The 14,404-nt window shown below is 31.6% G+C and overlaps 1 protein-coding gene and 1 non-coding gene across 2 annotated transcripts; one reads left to right on the plus strand and one right to left on the minus strand.

Moving 5' to 3' along the window:
- Window positions 1-494: 494 nt before the first annotated feature.
- On the minus strand, window positions 495-566 carry TRNAC-GCA (transfer RNA cysteine (anticodon GCA)). Its single transcript has one exon. It is a non-coding gene; the product is annotated as a tRNA-Cys (tRNA).
- A 2,910-nt stretch (window positions 567-3,476) lies between these two features.
- LOC131654188 (ESCRT-related protein CHMP1B) lies at window positions 3,477-4,395 on the plus strand. The gene has a single exon (XM_058924610.1). The coding sequence runs from the start codon at window positions 3,579-3,581 to the stop codon at window positions 4,194-4,196; it is 618 nt and encodes a 205-aa protein (XP_058780593.1). The 5' UTR covers window positions 3,477-3,578; the 3' UTR covers window positions 4,197-4,395.
- The last annotated feature ends 10,009 nt before the right edge of the window (window positions 4,396-14,404 follow it).

The following is a 14,404-nucleotide window of genomic DNA, read 5'->3' on the forward strand; positions in this document are numbered from 1 at the left end:
TGTAGATATCATATTAGGTTGGATCTTAATTTTACATTAATACTTTATGGAATTTGGCTAGTGTTATGTTTGCTTTTGAACCTATTAATGATTTTGTTTCTTTGAAGAAGAGTTATGAGTTATTTAAGGGTAGGTTTAGGTATAATTGTTTTTTTTAGTATTAGTTGTTTTTGGAGCTATACATGGATGTTTGTTATGGTGTTGGTACATGGTGGTGATAGTTATGATTTGTTTTATATAACTTGTATTGGTGGTTTCTTAGTGGATTTGCTTATCATTGTAAACTTTATGTTTTACATATATCTTTTTTCACATGTCTTACATATTTTATATATGTACCTGAAGCTCTTTGATACTAATGTGTTAATGGACATATGTTAATGGATCTTTCAAAGTATGATATAACGAGTCTCCACCTCCTACTTTATTTTACCCGATGTCTTCCTAGGGAAAATTCATCTTATGTTTTTTAATATATAATTTGTTTAACAAAAAGGGCCCAACCAGGTTCGAACCGGTGACCTCTTGATCTGCAGTCAAATGCTCTACCACTGAGCTATGGACCCAATGATGGCATTTTGTTGGTCATTAAAGTAGATAGTTTTTGTAATAGAAATTAATGATTTTTAAAAATGTAACTTCTTTTTAAATAAGTATATTGTGATGGTCAACATGTCTCTTTTCAGTATGGCATCTTGTAGATATCGTATTAGTCTGGATCTTGATTTTACTTCACTACTTTGTGAAATTTAACTAGTATTATGTTTGTGTTTGAACCTATTAATGATTTTGTTGATTTGAATAAGAGTTATGGCTTATTTAAGTGTAGGTTTAGGTATGATTCTTTTTTTATTGTTAGTTATATTTGGAGTTATTGCAGAGATGTTTGGTATGGTGTTGGTACATGGTTGTGATAGTTAATTTGTTTTTTATGTCTTATATTGGTGGTTTCTTAGTAGGTGTGCTTATTAATGTGCATTTGATGTTTTGCATATATCTGCTTCCACATGTTTTACATATTTCATATATGTACCTCAAGTTTTGGCTAGAGGTCAATTAAATTGGTTGAATTTATACCATATGTCACCCCAAAGGACATATCTTGCTGTTTCCTATGAAAATTCTAATGTTTAGATACTAAATTGCTCACAGTTATGAAAGGTGTTGCAAATCCTGCATAGAACCTCATATTTCGAGTCTTTGATTAAACATTCGTATTTTTCAATTCATGTTCATAATGTTTTAATAGGATTTCTGGTATACTATGTTTGTCTCCTACTTATAGTTCATTCATAAAACCTAAATTAATATTATTTAAAAGGAAAAATATTGAAAAGAGTTTTATTCATTTTCAAGGTTTATAATGTTTAGTTAATTGATTTGACAACTTGCAGTGATATGTAGATAAAATCTTTAAAAAAAAAAAAATCAATTCTACATAAAAATGACTTGTTTAGAAACAATTAGCCATTTATAAGTTGTTATTTGTGTTAGTAAAAAATAACTTTAAAAGGATATCTTCTTTAAAAATTATTAATTACATTTAAGTAATTTTTAATATAAATTATTTATCAAAAAGGGCTCAATTGAATTTAAACTGACGATCTCTTAATCTGCCACCAAATACTCTTCCACTGAGCTATGGACCTAATGGTAGAATTATAATGATCATTAACTGAAATTTTCTATATAAAAATAATTAAAACTAAAATATATAGAAAGAAGAAAAAAAAGGCAAAATTATAAAGAGAAAGCGTCAAACCAAAAACCCTCGTGTTAGCAAATGCGGAAGTTAGAGAAACCAAACTTATTTATAGTGAAGTCATCCCTAATAACAAGAGACAAATCAGACTACCAGACAAAGTTATGCAAAAAGACCTAAATTTACTAGCTTGTATGCATAATAATTTCCTTCTATATACATATGAGTTATCATAAAGTTCACATTAAGAGTTCTAGTAAGAGATATATCTCGTCTATTTCTTAAGGTTCCAGGAACCATGTAAGGAGTTGTAAAAGCTAGAGTAGTGAGTTTAGAATCATATTTAATTCAAAAGGTGTTTCAACCATTATCAAAAGCAGCTTCAATTGCAAAGAGGACCCTTGGAACAATGAATAGTTTCCTTAGTATGTGTAAAAAGTAAAAAAGTGACACTTAAAAAGGAATGGATGGAGTATCATATATTATCGTGTACCAGTGTGTTTCTAACTGTAGATTGGAAATTTCTTATGTATTCTTGGAGATACATCTCTTAATTCACCTCAGAAAAATTTGGAGATGCATCTCGGAACTAAATTTTGACAAAAATGAAGAAATGATGTGTTCGGAGATATATTTTAAAAAATATGAAACATTTTTCACATTTCGCCCTAGACCTAAGGGAAGGTATAAGGTGCAATGAGAAATTCTCCAAATCAAGGGCCCGTTTCTTTAGGTTTTTTTTAAAATGATTTTTATAGTGTTACATAATTTTGTGTAAAAAATATTATAAAGAAATTTTTCATAAAAGTTTCAAATGAAAATTTAATTTGAATAGTCATTCTTAAAATATTATTTTAAATATTTCATCTTTTTATTGAAACGTTTTTGGATATCAAACTTTTAAAAAATCAATTAAATTTGAAGCTATTTCAAATAGATTTTCATGAAAATCATTTTTAAAATAGTATTTTTTGAAAATTGCGATTTTGATTATAATTTGGTCTTCAATAATATTTATTTATGTTATAGAATCTCAAAAGTAATATTTTAATTTAAAAAAATTAATATAAAAAAACTTGTAATATTTTAAAAAATATTTTGTAAAATCTATTTTCAAAAATAAATATAAAAATCATTTTTCAAAGCTGAAATTAGGGCCCGTTTGTTCTGGCTTTTTTTAAAAATAATTTTTATAGTGTTACCAAATTTTGTGAAAAAAAATTTTACAAAGAAACTTTTTATAAAAGCTTCAAATAAAAATTTTGTTTGAATAGTTATTCTTAAAATGTGATTTTAGGTATTTCATCTATTTATGGGGAAAAAATTTGGATATCAAAATTTTAAAAAATCACTTAATTTTGAAGCTATTTCAAATATATTTTCATAAAAATCATTTTTGAAATACAACTTTTTGAAAATATTATGATTTTGACTAAATTTTGGTCTTCAATTATGTATGTTTATGTTATAGGATGTCAAATCAAGTGTTTCATTTTAGAAAAAACGAATATAAAAAAACTTATAATATTTTAAAAAACGGTTATAGAAAATCTATTTTCAAAAATACAAAGAAAAAATCCATTTTTTTAAAGCTTAAACAAACTGGCCCTAACCGATCCTAAATAATCCTATTTGTTCTAAATCTCAGCTCGCGCTTTTTGGGCCTTGGAGAGAACGGCTCGAGGATGGTTCATGGAAAGAGCCCAATAACTTCAAATAATGAAATTACAACGAAACCCTCCAACCCTCGAGTGATAAAGATCACAACAACGCTCTTCAAAATTCCTATTCTCTCTTTTCATCGCTATTTCTATTCGAAACAAAATTCCCAAATTCTATCCGAAGAAAAATCAAAACCCTAGTTTCATAATCCACCATGGGGAACACCGAAAAGCTTCTGAATCAAATCATGGAATTGAAATTCACCTCGAAATCGCTTCAACGCCAAGCAAGAAAGTGCGAGAAGGAAGAGAAATCAGAGAAACTCAAAGTAAAGAAAGCAATCGAAAAAGGAAACATGGACGGCGCACGGATCTACGCGGAAAACGCGATCAGGAAACGAACGGAGCAGATGAACTACCTCCGATTATCCTCCCGACTGGACGCCGTCAGCGCTCGTCTCGATACGCAGGCGAAGATGTCGACGATCAGCAAATCGATGGGAAACATCGTGAAATCGTTGGAGTCTTCTCTCGCTACCGGTAATTTGCAGAAGATGTCGGAGACGATGGATCAGTTCGAGAAACAGTTTGTGAACATGGAGGTGCAGGCGGAGTTTATGGAGAGTGCTATGGCTGGATCCACCTCGCTTTCGACGCCGGAAGGTGAGGTTAACAGTTTGATGCAACAGGTTGCTGATGATTATGGACTTGAGGTGTCGGTTGGGCTTCCTCAGCCAGCTGCTCATGCTGTTCCGCTTAAGGAGAAGGATGCTGAGAAGGTTGATGAGGATGATTTGTCGAGGCGGCTTGCGGAGCTTAAAGCTAGAGGTTAATGTTCGTCTTGTTTTCTCATTGGAGAATGATGATACACTCTGGTTATATAGTATTGTTATTACGTTGCTGTTTTATGCTTTTAAGAAGTGGGTTGTGTATATGAATTTGGATGTTTAGCTTTAACATTAAGCGAAATTGTTATGTTTGTGTGTTCACGATGATCATATGTTTATATTTGATTGTTTGTTTTCATCCTTATGTTTAGTGTTTGTCTCTATTGAATGCTTGTAGTTTTTTTGGGCAAGTAGCCTAGTGACTCGAATTCCACCTTTTAAAGGTGATTAAGTGGGATGGTGCGGGTTCAAACCCGCGTCCATGCGATTGATGTCCTTGTATAGCCATCAATTGAGTTTGAGTTAACTTAGCGAGACAATGCATGTAGTTTCCTTTTGTTGTATATTGGAATATATTTATTAACTCATGATGAGGGAGAAAGTTTGAAGTTGGCTAATTCTATGAAATTAGAATGTGTATATTGGTTAGGGTACATAGTTGTGAACCTTATGTCGGTGACTAACTTAATGTAATGATTTTAATTGGAAACAAACCCTAATTGAGGGTGACCATTTTTTTGATCTTTCCTTGAGGAGTAGAGGAGTTTCACATTACAGCCTGTTCCCTGTTAATGTTGCTGCGAAGGTGGCAAAGATTCTTAGAATTTTGGGGTCAAAATTGATACAGTTATATTGCTGATCAATACATTGGAATGTTTGTCAAGTGTTTTCATTCTTTATGTAATGGCGATTTGGATTTTGGGTACAGTGCATTTATTCTTTGTGGGTTATATCCATTGTTACCGTAGTTGAGACCATTCTATGTGTGTTTCAATGGTGCTCGATGATCTCCTTGCTATGATTTTCCCAACAATCTAATTTGGTGTTATTTCCGTAATAGCCTTAACTACAATGATCATAAACATAGAAGTTGAATTCCTTTGGTTTATAAAGAGACTTGGTTTGAGTTTAAAATCCAGGAAAATACTTGTACTTACATATCCAACAAATTAGGAAGTTCTGATAGGCTTCACTATTAAGTAACTTGATTGTTGAGTCTATGTGAAACATCTATTTAGAGCGCTAAGGGGTGTAGAATTGGGCTTATAACTGGAAGGATGGAAATGTATCACCTTCAATGCACAGGTATATAAGGCTGCATCAATGGCACCCTTGATTACCATCTGATAGAGTTGATTACCATCTGATAGAGTAAATAGTATCTGTCTTTTGGATATCGAAGTATCTGTCTTTTGGATATCGAAGTGTTTGCTCTGAGGAAAGCTTCATACAGTTCTGAACACTATTTGGGGAGTTTAAGAAATGGGCTTGATGGTAATGTTTTTTGCTTGTGCCGAGTCTCTGTATTTTGTGTAAATTATTGAATTTTATCATTAGTAGAAACAATGCCATTGGGCAAGTGTTCTAATTGGTCTAGAGTTGTTGAAAAAACAAAGCTGGTATCAGAAGAATTTTGGATAGAACCGTAAACACTAGCCCGTTAGTCAATTTGTTTCTAGTTCAGCATCTAGCTTCCATTTCCTCCTGCCTGGTTTGTTATGCAGTATGTTACGGAAGCCAGGTACGTAGGAAGTTGGCTCATACTCATACCCTACAGATGTTGCCCCCCGGAATAAAGATTTTGTTGCGAGTAAATTGTAAGTGGCTCATACTCATACTCTACAAATGTCGCCCCGGAATAAAGATTTTGTTGCAAGTAAATTTTAAGTATTGTCAGTGTTTTCAGAGTCTGGAAGTTTGGGAATAGATTCTCTGCGTGACATTTTTCTGCAGTGAGATCTCACCAACTCTTCTTTATTCACAAAAAAAATTGAAGTTAACTTTAAAAGAATTGGATATGGGCAGAGGATCCATACTCAAAAGAATTGGATGGTATAAGATTGTAACTGGACCCTGTCCGGTGAAAACTTCAGAGTTTGGAAGTTTGTTTACCCTAGTGAGTCTTATAAAACAATTTGTCTATTCAGGTAATTTTGTCTCAGTCTCAAGCTATTTGAAAAATGAAACGTTCCTCTCAAAAACATGTTCTACGCCACGAACATGTTCGACGCCACGAATGCATCCCACATTTTCACTCAAACCTTCCCCACCATAATAATTGCCAACAATTCTTCTAAACAGTGCAAGTATGAGCTTTTTAAAAATTACTCGATACCTTTTTTGTTTTGTGCTTCGTTTATTTAATCATATTTTTAGATATAAGAAATATATGCATTTTACACTCATGTTTTACGGACTAGAAAAAAAGGAATTTTAAATCATAGTCCTGAGTGAAGTAGTTCCTAAAAAAAAAAATAGAAACTTAATTTGAGTGAAGTTTTTACTTGCAATTTGAATAAAGTTTATCACGGACACAAAAGGTTAAAATATTTTTAAGCCTTAAATGATTTGGACTGAACGAGAAAACTCCATAGTTGATAATTGGTTTAAGCCTTAAATGATTTGGACTGAACAAGAAAACTCCTTAGTTATTCGATAATTGGCCGTTATCGGAATCTGGTAGTTACAATTTGTTATAATAAGTTTTTTTATCTAGACTACAAGTGCACCATTGTAATCGTTTTAAAAAGTATGAAAAACAATTAACATAATTGTAAATCAAAGTCTGCATTATTATTTTCTTTAGTCTAGTATGGAATCAGCAAGATAGTTTGATCATTCCACATCCGTCACAAAATGGTGGTTCCATGTCGTAGCAGTTGACTTCTTATCTGTATCTTTCAAAATCTCTAAAAAAAACTCACCCAATACAACATTCATATATAGAGTCAACAAGTATAGCTTTATATGCACACAATATCATTGATTTGAATTCATTGTATGTCCAAGAATTCAGATAAAATTCCTGAATGACGGGAATTGAAACATGCATATCTCTCGTGGAGACCTCGTGGTCAGATGCTCCTATTGTGGTTATAGTTCATGTTATCAAGTCTATTATTGTATTGAGTTCTTGGTATGTCTCATGCTCATGAGCTAGGGGATTGATTGTTCACCTATTTTCAGAAACGTCATATTCGTTTTGAACTTTTTGCAAACAAGTTTGAAAATGTGAGGCTAAAAGTTTATCGCTTTCAAATACACAAAATTGTGGATGCTTTGGTATCAATTGGAGATCTCGTTCTTGTAAGTCATCATGTTGATGTGAGTTTAAAAGGATTATCTTCATATTATGCACAAGTCATTGCTTTAAGTGAAAGTAAATATGAAAGTAAACTAGAGCTAAATATGGTTTCATTCAACCTAGACTTGAACATAAACTTCTACTTACTCACACTGAACCCAAGAAAGACAAACAAGCTCTCTTAGAATTTCAATGGAAGGCAGTTATACAAGCTAAATATGATTTTGTGCAACAAAATAATATTGGCATTGTGGTTACTCTCCCAACATATAGGAAAGTCATTAGTTGTAAATGGGTTTTTAGAGTTAAAGAAAACACGTATGACAGTGTCAACAAATTCAAATTTAAGTTAGGGGCCAAACAACTTTATCAATTACAGGGTTATAATTTAAATAGAACTTTTCTCATATGGCGAAACCTATAACCATCAGGTTGATTCTCACTCTTGCCATTTCATACAAATAGACCGTCCAAAAACTAGATGTCAATAACCATATGGGTTTTGGATTGGTCATGAAGCTCTTGTTTGCAAATTTATCAAAGTCCTTTATGGCATCAAACAAGGACAATGGTTCGAAAAAATTCAGGATTCTCTTCTTCATTTAGTTTTAAGGCTAGAAAATATGACCCTTGATTATTTACTTTGTCTCAAAACAAGTGAGTTGTCTACTTATTAGTTTATGTTCATGATATCATAATCACACTTAGTTTTGCTTCTCTCATTCAGCAACTCATAATTAAACTTAACAAAACCTTCTCTCTCGGGCAATTAGGTGATTTGTGTCAGAAACATATGGGTATGTGTATAATGGTCTAGAAGGGAGGGGTTGAATGGACTTTTTCCCTAAAACCATTTTTAAAATCATTTTCTTTTCTTTTTTGACTCAACAACTAGTGGGAAACCCGTGCGTCCGCACGGGTTTTGGTGTGGGTTGGACTGTGCTTATCAGATACATATAATCTAAAGTGAAAAAAATCGAAAAGTGTTATCATATGAAATTGAAATACAAATGTTTTATTTGTTTAAACAAAAATAGTAAAGTGAAAAAAATTCAAAAATAGAAGCCCTTGCATCCGGAAGAGTTCTGGTGTGGGCCGCTGATATGTCATAAGTTTGTCATGAGAATTCAAACAAATTAAAAAATATCAAAATATTATTGGAAATAAGAAGAAAAAATAGACTGCAAGATAATTGTAAATTTTTTTTTAAATATTATTAAGAAGAACTATTAAACACATAATTTATAACAACAATTGAGAAAAACACATAATTTGTAAGAACAGACGTTGTTAAAAACAAATTTAAAGACTAATTTAAAAATAATAATAATAATTGTGCAAAATAGATAGAAATGAATGTATTTCTCAATACTGCTTACTGTGCGTTCACATGGTATTGATGTGTTGCTCGTGCATTCGCACGGGTACTGGTGTGGTACGCCCGTTTTTGTTTTCAAAATATGATAAAAGTGTAAATAAAAAAACAAAATAGTTTTACTAAAAATTTCAAAATAAAAATATTAGATACATAAATAATTAAAAACAACACATTTTTATCGTGTTTGAATTCATACATTAATTTAAATATATTTTATTTTATTTTCTTCACTTGTACAAAAAAAATGTAATTACCTGTGCGTTCATACGGATTTTGACCTACTAACTCATGCGTTTACACGGTACTCGTCTATGACTCGTGCGTTCACACATATTTTGGCTCGGTTATGCGTTTACACGGTACTGTGTGTTACCCGTGCGTTCACACGAATTTTGACCTGTTACCCGTGCTTTCACACGGTGTTGATGTGTTACCCGTGCACTCATACGAGTTCTGGTGTCGATTGCGGATATGTCACCGGTTAGTTTTATTAAAATAGTTTATTATTAAAAAAACACATTTTTAAAATAAAAGCAAAATTATTGTACATCAATAATATAAATTTTAATTTTCTACTTATTATCTTACTTCAATATTGTTTTTTTAATTAAAAATAATTTTTTTTTAAAATATTAGGAACATAAATAATTTATGAAAAGTTGATTTTTCTCGTGTTTGGGTTCATATATTATATTTATTTTCTGTAATTACACTAATAATGTAATAACCCAAGGATACGCACTGATATGGTTGATATGGTTACCAGTGCATTGATACGGTACAGGTGTGTTACTCGTGCATTCGCACGAGTATTGGTATGGTACGCACGCTTTTGTTTTTTAAATGTAATAAAAATGTAAATAAGTAAACTAAGTTGTTTTACCAAAATAAATTATTAATTTAAAAAAAAAACTATGTTTAAAATAAGACCAAAATTGTTTTACATCAATAATATATATTTTAGCTTTTGTATCTTAAAATTAAAAATAATTTAAAAATTAAAAAATTAGAAACATTCATAATTTAAAAACAACTCATATATTAAAAGATGTTCACCTACCCACATTTACACATTGAAGATGTATTTTTCTACTATCACTTAATCGAAACAATCTAAACTGTAGTAATATTTGAAATCAATTAAAAGAATAGATATTCACTTTCCATAAAAAAAACTTCATATTTATTTTCACATAACTTTCTTCTTTCACGTTATCTATATTTCTTACTCTTTTAAGAGGAGCTCCTAATAAGTTTGGAAGCTCTATTGTCTTTTATAAGAGCACACAATTCCTTTCTATTATTACACTTTTCAAATATCCTATAATTATGGTCAGCATCTTCATGGAAAGTGAACCCTTCCAATTAATATATTATATATATCTTCCTGTGAACAAAATAATTGTGTACTACACTACTACTACCATAAATTTACAAAGTCTATAGCAAACAGAACACTGATGTTCCAACAAAGATAACATAAAAACCCAAGTTCTTCATTAAAATTTCCTGTGTTTTTATGTGTATTCATTGTATCACACAAAGCATTTATAGGACATTTCTTTCTCCTCTTGTAATACAACAATGTAATATAACATTCTCACAGCTCCAAACACACCAAATGAGAGAATATATTATTCTTCCTTCCAACAGATATAAAAAATGGACAGAATATGCATCCAAACACAATAGCTTGTCCCACCACCGACGTCGTTGTATTCCGAACACACGTCGAAAACTGCTCTATAATTTATATCAGAAACACATTATAAGCTGTACAAACACTGCAACACAAACATCGATACGACACTAAAGTTGAAACCCGTTTATTAAAATTGTATGGACCTTACATTCACCTACATTCACCTTTGGTTGATGTACATGCAATAAACTTCTATTGGTACACCAATGAATAATTGACCCTACATTTACAAAATGAAAAACCTGTTAAATGCCTTTTCACTTAAGTTAAATGCATGACAGAAAATCAATTTAGTAAAAACATAATATATAAGTTACGAACATGACAGGAAATACCAAATTGTAGCTAGTAAGTATAATTTCCTGAACTTCGGTATAAAATTGTTCTGTGTCTGCAATCATACGAAATTGGCAAATTAACAAACACTTTGACTTCATATAAGAGTAAGAGATGATTAAAGTTAATAGCTAGCTGGAAAGGTAAACGCAGAAATATTACCGATCTCGACATACCAATTTAACAAATACATATGATGTTCAATTTGGTTATTAGATAATTTAATCCATATGCTACTATCAATCAATCTGTTAAAATGGCGACATATTGATATCATCCAAAATAGCTCTAAGATTGATCCAAAACTAATGCCATTTTGCTTGTTTCATGATGCACCAAAAAAGTTCTTGAATTTATTCATAAAACTCACAAAAATCATGTTCAAAATGTGTCCAAACACATGCCCATAAACCAGTCCAAAAGCAAGCCAAAATTGATTCAAAACTTGGCCAAAATGCATTGTACACTTCATGATTTGTACCTAATCCATTTACATCCAAGCACCTGATCAAAATTCATACATATCCAAGCAAACCGAACATCCATTCTACCACAACAACAATTTCGACCGAACCTGCATCACAAAGTCATCGAACAGTACACGTGTATCAATGAAAGAGAGAAGAATATATATCAAAATAATTTCTGTGGTCCATTCAAATTCGATCATTGTCTATCATAATTCGTCTAACATGCATGAACTAAAAACAAAAATTAAGAAAAAGAAACCAACCTGAGCAAGTTTGTTAACGCCTTTATACAGTTCATGTTGCGAATGAAAAACAAAACCGTGAATTTAGCATTCAACATGAAGATTTCCTTGCATTACCATGATTCAAAGGTGTTAGTGCAGATTATGATATGGATATGCACCAGAAATATGGATACTGCATTCCTCTCTATATATAAAACAATACAATTATATACAAATTACCACTGCATACAACAACTTTTCCAATATGCAAGCTGGCGAGGCAGTAGATGTTGCTTAAGATTCAACGTTATGAGTTGAATATTTTGTAAGTCTTTAGGTCATTCGCAATATTGGTAATTGAGCCAAAAGCAGTCATAGTTGTTACGCTAAGGCATAAAAGACTTATGGTTTTCCAACCAAATCCACATTATCAAAAAAACCAAAATTGAACAAATGATAGGCTGAGACATTCGTATTCTCCAAAATTCCTCAATAAAGTTACACTTACAACAATGTGAAGCACTAACATGACGACTGTCTCAGTCCCTGACCTGAAGCAGCTTTGACGTTTGGTTACGAAGCTTCCTACAAGAACTTTTATTCTTTTCTTGAATGAATGGCACAACCTGCTCTTGAAACAGTAGTGAATTGGTTAACTTCTGCCGGAGTTGTTGACTTACTACCTAGAAACAGAGAAACTATCCAACACATCCAACATAGCAGGCCACGAAATGAATACATTGCAAGCAAAACTGAGTTTCAACACTGACCCTTGAACCCGAACATCACCATATGCTAAATCATGTCCATATTTGCCTGCAAATTTGCAAATTTGCATTTATTAGGTTAGTGAAATGAAAGCATAACAAACTTGTTAGGTTACTGCATATTTGACAAAAGCAAGACAAACCCATCAAGGTGTTAACACAATTCCTATAATAAACCCATGAAATGAAAAAAAGAAGACAACTTGAAGTTGCCTGTAAACTCATAAACCTGATACTACCAACTATAAGTTATTTTTCTTTTCTGCAAACTCATAAACCAAAACAACAAAATCCTACCAAGTCTATATTATTTTACTTGTTTTGAGTTGGATCTTTTTCTTTGAGTTGGATCTTTTTCTTTGAGTTGGATCTTTTTCTTTGAGTTAGATCTCTTCCTCTAAATCCATAAACTCGGAAACAAAAACATAAATAAATATCAAAATAATAAAAGGATAAAACTCAGAAACGAAACTAATTTCACAATAAAACTCATAAACTGATAAACTCAGAAAGGAAACTTAATTCACAATAGAAAACAAAATCAAAAACATTTCTATTCCCAAAAATATTTCACATTTCCATTAGCAAAAACCAGAAACCATAAACTCAGAAACGATACTTTTTTCACAAAAGCAACAAAAACCAGAGCAAGAAATGTTACTTACTTCTTTATCACACAATAACATCTCAAAATGTTCCGTATTCTTGGAAACAACGGTCCATTTGTGATGGAATCTCACAACTATTTTCCATAGCTACTTTGTGTCATTAATGTCTTTCACCACCTTAAAAGATCTTGTCATATTTGAAGTTGAAAGCCGAAGAAGGAACAAAGGACCAAAGCTGTAGAGGTGAAGAACAGTTGAAGCATTTTGGAGAGGTTGTGGTGTTTGCAGAGAGAAAGTGGTGATTGAAGGAGAGAGTATAAACGAAGAAAGAGAAAAGAAATAGGAAGACCAACTCGGAAGTGATAGAATCAGATGGTACAGGAAGTGGTTCATGAAGGGACATACCCATTTAGGTGATTATTGGGACGAGAACGGTAATCCGGTGGACAAAAGAGTTCTAAAGCTGAATAACCCGATGGACAAATGGAAGGGCGGTATAGATCTGTTTTCAAAAATGCAAATTTTTAAAAAAAGTTCAAATCTCAATAAAAGAGATGCACCTTGTATGCTTTTTTATGTACTTTGACAACTTACTTTTTCAAATATCTATTATATCAAAAAGATATATGGCTTTTGATATACTATTTTGTACTTTTAGTTCTAACATTTTGTCCCACTCTAACTATTAAAATCAAATATGCTTGCAATTTGTAACAATTATCAGTAAAGACATTTAAGGTGTAACCAATAGTACAATTTGGTTACAAAAAGTAAATTTTGGACACATTTTGCCCCCAAATCAATGAGGTGGAGGGTAAAGAAGAAAGGTTAAAATTATGTTTTCCAGAGCCATTAATTTTCTTATATTATAGATTTCTTAAAAATAGGAGTTTTGCAAGCAAAAGTGTGACATCATGATTTCATAAAAGATGCTTAAATGAGCATTGCGTCAATTAACCTAATTTAATTTACACACGAGATTTACATTGAATGTTATTGATTGAACATTCAATATAACATAAAGATTTTATACAATCATAATCGTCTGAAAGAAGATTCAAATGTGATTCTTTTTCCCCTACGTTTATACAATAAATCATTATAAACAGATAAAAACTAGCAACATGTGATTCTTTTTCAGACAAAGTGTCGAATACGTTTGCAAAAACTTAACGTGCTCATCATTTTAGGCCTCGTCATATGTGTCAATTTTCTGATCTTGGAGTAATTTGGCTTTAACAACTTTACCATGTGACTTTAGGGAAATTAATTTTACCTTATTTAAGAGATCCATTTGCATTTACCTAAATCTCATGGGTCTTCATTTGGTAGAAAAATTTTTGAGAATCTCCATCACATGATTTGTTGTAGTGTAACTTTAATCCAAAACATTAAGTCAAAAGTTTGAAACCTTGAAAACATGGTTCCAATATTATTATATTTCTTCATCTCAATAACTCTTGCTAATGAATAAAAAGTCTAGATTTGGCTTCTTTGATTTGTTGGTCTTCTTCGTAGATGTTGACTAAAGAATAATAGATGCTCTTAGCAGTAGATGGATCCGGAATTTTGAGAAACTCCTTG

The sequence above is a fragment of the Vicia villosa genome, linkage group LG2 (assembly GCF_029867415.1).
Source record: "Vicia villosa cultivar HV-30 ecotype Madison, WI linkage group LG2, Vvil1.0, whole genome shotgun sequence".
In the NCBI taxonomy this organism is placed as follows: Eukaryota; Viridiplantae; Streptophyta; class Magnoliopsida; order Fabales; family Fabaceae; genus Vicia; species Vicia villosa.